General features: G+C 47.4%; 1 protein-coding gene across 1 annotated transcript in view; it reads left to right on the top strand.

The window, feature by feature from the left end:
• LOC142471427 (vitelline membrane outer layer protein 1 homolog) overlaps window positions 1–1,400 on the top strand; it is a 31,027-nt gene extending 29,627 nt beyond the window's left edge. Inside the window, exons 2-3 of the mRNA XM_075578232.1 lie at window positions 1–17; window positions 884–1,400. The exon at window positions 1–17 is cut by the window's left edge and continues 96 nt beyond it. Of these exons, the coding sequence (XP_075434347.1) occupies window positions 1–17; window positions 884–1,184 (318 nt within the window). The 3' untranslated portion in view covers window positions 1,185–1,400. The remainder of the gene's footprint in view (window positions 18–883) is intronic.
• The last annotated feature ends 7,891 nt before the right edge of the window (window positions 1,401–9,291 follow it).

The raw sequence follows: 9,291 nt of genomic DNA, 5'->3' as shown, positions 1-9,291 counted from the left end.
CAGTCTACTGAAGGAAGGTGAGAAAGGCACAGAACACTCAAAGCCTCACAGGTCACTTCTTCACTCGTACAGAGCTTTCCAAACCTCACAGGTCTCTTCTTCACATGTACAGAGCTTTCCCAAACCTCACAGGTCTCTTCTTCACATGCACAGAGCTTCCCAAATCTCACAGGTCTCTCCTTCACATGTTCAGACATATATTAGGATGACAAGCTGTTCGGAGTATAGTGAGGGGTGTATAATGTAGTGAAGAGGGCAGCAAAATGTTGGGGTGTACAGGGAGGGAAATTAAGGCAGATGGGAGGATAGCGGGGTTACCCCACCCTATAACTCCTATTACTCTATATAACCGATCCCTATAACTCCTCCTATTACCCCATATAACCTCTGCCTATAACTTCTCCTATTGCCCCATATAACCCCTCCCTATTACTTCTCCAATTACCCCATATATCCTTTCTCTATACCTTTGCCTATTACCCCATATAACCCTACCCTACAACTCCTCCTATTACTTCATATAACCTCTCCTTATAACACCTCCTATTACTCCCTATTGCAAAATGTTGAGGTGTATATGGAGTTAAATTATGGCAGTTGGGAGGATAGCAGGGTGTCCGGGTATATAGAGAGGGGTATCACTAGGAGATTAAGGGAGGAGGTCATACCACTTATAGATTTACAATCCCCTTTATTCTCACCCTATTAGAAATCCCCTTTACTCCCCAGAAGGACGTAGGACAGGGGCGATGCCCCTATATAGATAATTGGTCTGACCTCCCCTAAAAGTCCTGTGCCCGTCCTACACCTCAGGTCTCCTCTGCAATAGGTCTTAGGACATTTTTTCTTCCCCACTTACCATGTTCTCATTCTTCTCTCTCAGGTGGGGCTCATGGATCTCCCCTATATGGTGTCGATACGGCCACCTCAATGCTTTCTCCTTGAGAGTAGAGCAAATTCTCGGGCACGGTGCCGAAAATGACATTGCCACCGCCAACATCCGGTTTAAGTGCTCAGACCGACGGAACAGCCTTTTTTCTTTGCTTTCAGAGGGGTTAGATGAAGAGTGGAGCCCAACCTGCAGATACGGGATCTGTGGCATCCGCGCCAAGGTGGGGACACCCCAAGGACTCGGAGATGACCCGGTCCTCAGTGATGTCCAGTTCACATGCTGTGCCAACTGAGTCTTCTCTCTTCTCAGCTTCCCAATGAAGGTTCTCCAGTTGGTCAACATTCAACTGGGAAGGTCTTGGGAGGGAAGAGTTGAGGGGTTAAGTCTGTGACATCTCTAAAAATATCTGGTGGAGTTGGTTGGAGATGCAGATCTTTTAGGTCCCAAAGTAGAGGGACATTTGTACTGTTCAATTTGAAATGGCAAAATAAACTTGATTTTTCATGTACTGTATTTGCCTGGCTATAGGGCGACCCTGAATACAAGGTGACCCCCTCATTTCAGTAGTTGCAGGAGAGAGATAAGTTTACAAGTACTCTGCATCTCTCTCTCTCTCTCTCTCTCTCTGTCTCTGTGCCTCTGTCTGTGTCTCAGTCTCTCTGTCTCTCTGTCTGTCACTGTGCCTCTGTCTGTGTCTCTTTTGCTCTTTCTGTCTCTGTGTCTCTATGTCTGTCTCTGTGTCTCTCTGTCTGTCTGTCTATTTATGTGTCTCTCTCTGTGCCTCTGTCTGTGTCTCTGTGGTCTCTTGTTCTCGATCTGTCTCTCTCGGTTTGAGCTTCCTGCCACAAGCACCATGGCCGCTTCAGACCCCCAAGGTGGAGCTTCTTCCGTTTTACCCGCCTACCTCATACATCCGATTGCTGATTGGCTCTCAAAGTGAGCTGGACGATTATAAGGCGAGTATGTACCTTTCAACGTAACTTTATTAAAAATATTGTCTTATTATCGGGCAACACATAATATAAAAATAAACTATTAATTTTTACTATTTGGGTCCATATAACCCCTCTCAATAACTCCTCCTATTGCCCCATATAACCGTTCCCTATAACTCCTCCAATTACCCCATATAAACTCTCCCTGTAGCTCCTCCTATTACCCCATATAACACCTCTGTATAACTCCCCCTACTACCCCATATAACCTCCCTATAACTCTTCCTATTACCCCATATAACCCCTCCCTATAACTCCAATTACTCCATATAACCGATCCCTGTAACTCCTCCTACAACCCCATATAATCTCTCCCTATAACTCCTCCTATTACCCCATATAACCACTCCCTATAACTCCTATATCTCCATATAACCGATCCCTGTATCTCCTCCTATTTCCCCATATAACCTCTCCCTATAACTCCTCCTATTGCCCCATATAACCCCTCCCTATAACTTCTCCAATTACCCCATATATCCTCTCTCTATACCTTTGCTTATTACCCCATATAACCCTTCCTTATAGCTCCTCCTATTACCCCATAGAACCCTACCCTACAACTCCTCCTATTACTCCATATAACCTCTCCTTAAAGCACCTCCTATTATCCCTATTGAAAAATGTTGGGGTCTGCTAAATTATGGCAGCTGGGAGGATAGCAGGGTGTCCGGGTATATAGAGAGAGGTATCACTAGGAGATTAAATGAGGAGGTCACACCACTTATAGATTTAAAATCCCCTTTATTCTCACCCTATTAGAAATCCCCTTTACTCCCTAGAAGGACGTAGGACAGGGGCAATGCCACTATATAGATAATTGGTCAGACCTGACGTAAAGTCCTGTGCCCCGTCCTACAGGTCAGGTCTCCTCTGCAATAGGTCTTAGGACATTTTCTCTTCCCCACTTACCATGTTCTCATTCTTCTCTCTCAGGTGGGGCTCATGGATCTCCCCTATATGGTGTCTACACGGCAACCTCATTGCTTTCTCCTTGAGAGTAGAGCAAATTCCCGGGCACAGTGCCGAAAAGGACATTGCCACCGCCAACATCCGGTTTAAGTGCTCAGACCGACGGAACATCCTTTTTTCTTTGGTTGCAGTGGGGTCAGACGAAGAGTGGAGCCCGACCTGCAGATACGGGATCTGTGGCATCCGCACCAAGGTGGGGACACCCCAAGGACATGGCCATACGTCTCTTACAGGTGCTGCGAAGACCCTTAACATTAGGGGAGAAGACCCTGAATGGCATTTAAAGGGCATGTCAACCATGATCGGGCTCCCCTGAGGAGCATCATAATCCAACCATCTCATGATCATTGTTCCCAGCCAGCACCAGACTGTGAGGATGAACCCCCGGTTGGGATAGGTGGAGGAAGAAAGATTGGAGGTAAGTTAACTGAGGAATCGCTAATAGAAAAAATAAATAAGTGCGCACTAAAATATATACTTAATACAAAGTGTTAATTGTGATGTCAATTTAAATCAAAAAAACACACCCCACCATGTGGAAAAGGTAAATAAATAAATGCCAATGTAGATGAGCGTCTGCTGCTGTGTAAAGGGTAGCCCAAGACCCTAGAATCTAGTAACAAAAAAACAAACAAAGCGCACAACACTCATCGTGAAAAATGTAATAAACTATGTTTATATATAAGGTGTTTCAAGGTTATGCGTACATCAAGGTAGATTAATCAAGCATAGAACCACAGAGTGGCAGTTACCAGCGTCTGCAACCAGGAACCACCAGAGCTTCACTCTCCTTTCCACCTACAGGTAGGTGAAATGCCAGATAATTGATGACTCTGCCACAGTCTCAATGTCCTGTAAATAGCATCAATGCGCTTAGTGGATCCTGGGGAGTGGTTGTCCTTTGCTCGCAAGTAGTACACAGGTTCCTCTGCAGACCTCACTGTGTTTCCCGATCAGTCAGGCAGCGTGACGGCGTGGTCCCGCGGGCCCTTCTGTGACGTCAGAGCGCCCGCTCTGCTCTGAGTAACAGCGTCTGCCAGTAATGATTCAGACCTCACTTGGCAACCACAGAGGCAGGCAACAGCTGAAGAAGTGGCCTGTTGAGCTACGAAACGCCGCGTAGGAGAGATACCATTCAACCTATATACTTTTATTATTCATATTCCAAGGTGTATTTTATTGTTGTCAAACGGTTTGCTGAACACCGAGTTGATTTCCTCTTCTGCGCATGTGCCGCGCTGTTGCCTGCCTCTGTGGATGCCAAGTGAGGTCTGAATCATTACTGGCAGACGCTGTTACTCAAAGCAGAGCGGGTGCTCTGACATGCGCTTTGTTTGTTTTTTTGTAACTGAGGAATCGCACCTGGGAAGGAGCAGTACCCTATCTGGGGGGTGAGGGGGGGAAGGGGAGAAACAAAAAGGAGCTGGGATGTCCCATATCTCCTGTACCCTTGGAAAAACTGGGGAGTAACCTCTTGAGGACACATTGTGGGTTACTGGAGCCAACTTGGACCCCTCAACCGCAACAAGGACCTAGAGAAGCTATAAGAAAAAAAAAAGGACGCAACCTATAAACGCTCACAGTATTAAACCTTACACAACAATATCGCCACATTTTGCGATACTAATTTACAATAACCTAAAAACCTGGGTAAGAAACTCCTCTAAACGGCATAAACTCTACAATTCCATGCCAGTCATTGCTCCACCTCCCTCACATGGCCATTACTGACTCGTTGTCAGCAGCATAACCGACTTTTCCCCCAGGAGAGCGCCGCCATCAGTATCGCGCCTCCCTCGTCGGTGCACCCCAGGCATCTCTTCGGGTGGCCAGGATGAAAATAGAGGACCGGGATCACATACCCAGCCGTGCCCACCGACACCCTTGGGGACCGGACACCCAAGGAACCCTCAATTGTACCAGTAAATTGTCCTTGTTTTTTTACATTTAAAGGGGTAACTCTTGTGTGTGCTGAGGTGCCCTCCGTTTGACTCCCTGGTTTTTGCTCCCTTGGACTAGTAGGATCCGTGTGTCTCCGATCGCTCTACAATCAGCGGTGTCCATGAGTGGAGAGAGGAGACCCCAGGCTATTTTCTCAGCGTTGGCTGCACCAGTGCAAACGTATTCATGCTGCTGACAGCTACTAAGCCTAGTCCTCGGACGGGGGGAATCTTCTGGGAAGTATTTTGATATATGTCAGCCATATCGTGAGGCGAGTAATGGACCGGCATGAACTTACATTCCCTAATTACAGGGCTTATTGCACAAGAGACTGCGTTCTGTGTTATACCCCCTATACATTTCTTATATGAGAAATTACAACTGCAGTTAGGTTTTATTTCCTCTGCAATGACATGTTGAGGTGCCGTTGTTAGGGGGTGTTGTGTTCATTATAGCGCTGCTAACACCGGACGAAGAGTGTAAAGCTTTAAAAGTGAGGAGGAGAATTGAGTGCCAGATGCGGGATTTGATAAGAAGCCAGGAGAGGGATTTCAGCAGGGCAGACGCTGAGACAGATTTAGGAAAGAGTAGAGTGTTTCTGGCAGCAGCGTTTAGGATAGATGGGAATGATGTACTGTATGTTTGAATGAAAGGGACATGATATATACCTATGTGTCTTTGTCTCAGGGCATTGACTTGTTAAATGGATATACCAGGGACTGGCCAGACTTGTCTACTCAAAGCTGGACATCGTCTGAGATACTTCTTGTATTCACTTTACAAACCATTAAACTAAGATCAATGATTGACTGCAGCCAGCCTGAATCCTTATTCAGAAACAAACTCTTTCACACATGTTGGTGACCCTGGCTGTGTAATCTGCTGCCGGGTGGAGGATTAGAAGGACATCTGATGGGAAATACAGTCTCCCTGTGAGGGATTCAGTACCCCGTGCAGAAGCTACCAAGTCCAACCCTTGGTGTTAGGAGGTCTCCACTTCACCACTCGACCCCTTGACCATATGATGCCCAAGTACCAGCCCAGCATGAGATACAGGAGATACAGTGTGTGTATATACACTGTATATATAAACCAGCAGGAGACCGGAAGGACATCACCAGACAGGGCCACCTTAGCACAGCCCAGCATTGGTCTAGGACAGTTGGTTTCAGTCGTTTATCCCCAACCAAATTGCCGTGAGCATATAGCCGCCACTCACCTCGCCGCCTGGACATCTCTCTGCCGGCCGCTTCACCGCCGAGGTAAGCCCTTAAACTTATCACTTACCCTAAAATAAACCTAATCTTAACCTGTAACACTAATGCTAACCACTACCCTAAAAACCTTAACCCCTTACCCTAATACAACTTTAAGCTCGTAACCTGAGCCCCTTAACCTAAGCCCCTAACCATAAGTGATTAGAGACCAACTGGAAAGTGAACTGTGGACTGGAGTTACTGGGATTGAGGACCGGTCAAGGGTAAGTTAGCTTTACAGTACCCTGCACCTAGTGAGCTGGGAGTGCCTTGTACCTCGGGTTTGTAGCAAGTTATTCTTTGTATTGTGTTGCTCCCTGTTTCTTTAACTGTCTCCTTCTGTCTTGTGTTTACGATCCCTGGAACAGTTTGGTCTACCATGACAGACATATTTTTGGTGGCAGAAGTGGGATCGCTAGGCTCAGGGCTGAAATATTTGTGAGTATTTGTGACAGAGGCGAGAGTTACAGGAGCACTGCGCCACTGTGTGGGAGAGAGGGGATTGTTCATTTATCTTCCTTATAGTGACAAAGCCCACAAGGAGAGAGAGGCTGTTGAAGTTCAGTGCGATGTCGCGCGTGACTCGGAACGGGCGCAGTCGCCTCTGAGAGCTGTTGCCGCCGGGTCCAGAGTAATTTGGAAGGTCGGTGATATCAGATTTCTGCGTCCTGAAGATGTTTCCCCATATTATAAAAAACGTTAATGTGGCAACCCTACACCTCCCCTATCTCACCGCACGTTCAGTGTTTCCGGTGCTGGCAACCCCTCCTCCTCACTCCCACCCACAGCTGGTAAACCCCAGGACTCTGTTCTAGGACCTCTACTCTTCTCCACTTGCACCTCTTCCCTTGGCAAACTAACAGTCATTGGGTTTTCCCTACCACCTCTATGCAGGAGACACCCACATCTACCTCTCCTCTGCTGACCGCTCCCCTTCTCTGCAGTCTCATATCACTAGCTGTCTCTCTGTTATCTCTGCGCGGGTGTCTAATCACTATCTTAAGCTTAACATGTCAAAAACGGACCTCATCATCTCCCCTCCGTCTTACTCTACACCGACACCTGATTCCTCGCATGGAACAGATGACTCCACCAGGACCCTGATACCCCAAGCTAGATGCCTGGGTATCATACGTGCCCCTCCCCTCTCATTCCCCCACACATTCAGCACCCCTCCAGATCATGTTATTTACCCCTCTGCGATAATAGGAAAATACATCAAATTCATACGCACGCGCTAATTATATCACGAATACTGCGACATGCTGCTAGTTGGTCGACGGGGTAATTGATATGTGGAGATGACTTTTTTTCATATATGGTTACATGGGGTAATAGAAGGAGTTATAGGGAGGGGTTATAACTAAATAAAGTTAAGTTGAAAAGAACATACTCGCCTTATAATCGGCCCGCTCACTTTGAGAGCCAATCAGCAGTCGGATGTATGAGGTAGGAGGGTAAAATGGAGGTAGCTCCACTTTGGGGGCCTGAAGCGGCCATGTTTCTTGTGGCAGGAAGCTCAAACCGAGAGAGACAGATCGAGAACGAGAGACAGAAACAGAGACAGAGAGTGAGAGAGACAGAGAGTGAGAGTGAGAGAGACAGAGACAGAGAGAGAGTGAGAGAGACAGAGACAGAGAGAGAGTGAGAGAGAGTGAGAGAGAGTGAGAGAGACAGAGACAGAGAGAGAGTGAGAGAGACAGAGACAGAGAGTGAGAGAGACAGAGAAAGAGAGAGAGTGAGAGTGAGAGTGAGAGAGACAGAGACAGAGACAGAGAGAGAGTGAGTGAGAGTGAGAGTGAGAGAGACAGAGACAGAGAGTGAGAGTGAGAGTGAGTGAGAGGGAGAGAGACAGAGACAGTGAGAGTGAGAGAGAGTGAGAGAGACAGAGAGAGTGAGAGTGAGAGTGACAGAGACAGTGAGAGAGAGTGAGAGAGATAGAGACAGTGAGAGTGAGAGTGAGTGAGAGAGAGTGAGAGAGACAGAGGCAGAGACAGAGACAGTGAGAGTGAGAGAGAGTGAGAGAGAGTGAGAGAGACAGAGAGAGTGAGAGTGAGAGTGACAGAGACAGTGAGAGAGAGTGAGAGAGATAGAGACAGAGACAGAGACAGAGAGAGTGAGAGTGACAGAGACAGAGACAGTGAGAGTGAGAGAGATTGAGAGAGAGTGAGAGAGACAGAGACAGAGTGAGAGAGAGTGAGAGTGAGAGAGACAGAGATAGAGACAGAGAGTGAGAGTGAGAGTGAGAGAGACAGAGAGTGAGAGAGAGACAGAGAAAGAGTGAGAGTGAGAGAGTGAGAGTGAGAGAGACATATACAGAGAGTGAGAGTTAGAGAGACAGAGAGTGAGAGTGAGAGTGAGAGAGACAGAGAGTGAGAGTGACAGAGACAGAGAGTGAGAGTGAGAGAGACAGAGTGAGAGTGAGAGAGAGTGAGAGTGAGAGAGACAGAGAGAGTGAGAGTGAGAGAGACAGAGAGTGAGAGTGAGAGTGACAGAGACAGAGAGTGAGAGTGAGAGTGAGAGAGACAGAGACAGAGAGTGAGAGAGACAGAGACAGAGAGTGAGAGTGAGAGTGAGAGTGAGAGTGAGAGAGACAGAGAGTGAGAGTGAGAGTGAGAGTGACGGAGACAGAGAGTGAGAGTGACCGTGAGAGTGAGAGAGACAGAGAGTGAGAGTGAGAGAGACAGAGACAGAGAGTGAGAGTGAGAGAGAGAGACAGAGACAGAGAGTGAGAGTGAGAGTTACAGTGAGAGTGAGAGTGAGAGAGACAGAGACAGAGAGTGAGAGTGAGAGTGAGAGAGACAGAGACAGAGAGTGAGAGAGAGAGAGACAGAGAGTGAGATTGAGAGTGAGAGTGACAGAGACAGAGAGTTAGAGTGAGAGTGAGAGTGAGAGAGAGAGAGACAGAGACAGAGTGAGAGTGAGAGAGACAGAGACAGAGTGAGAGTGACAGAGACAGAGTGAGAGTGACAGAGACAGAGACAGAGACAGAGGGAGAGTGAGAGTGAGAGAGAGAGAGACAGACAGACAGACAGAGAGAAAGTGAGACACACAGAGGCAGACAGAGAGAGAGAGAGAGAAAGAGAGACAGACAGAAGAGAGGGACAAACACAGAGGCACAGAGACATAGACAGACAGAGAGAGGCAGTGTTTGTAAACTTATTTCTCTCCAGTTACTACTGAAATGAGGGGGTCACCTTGTATTCAGGGTCGCCCTATAGCCAGGCAAATACGC

Source organism: Ascaphus truei, chromosome 20 (genome assembly GCF_040206685.1).
Source record: "Ascaphus truei isolate aAscTru1 chromosome 20, aAscTru1.hap1, whole genome shotgun sequence".
NCBI classification, from domain to species: domain Eukaryota; kingdom Metazoa; phylum Chordata; class Amphibia; order Anura; family Ascaphidae; genus Ascaphus; species Ascaphus truei.
The sequence above is the reverse complement of the archived record's forward strand: the minus strand, read 5'-3'. Positions and strand labels throughout refer to the sequence as shown.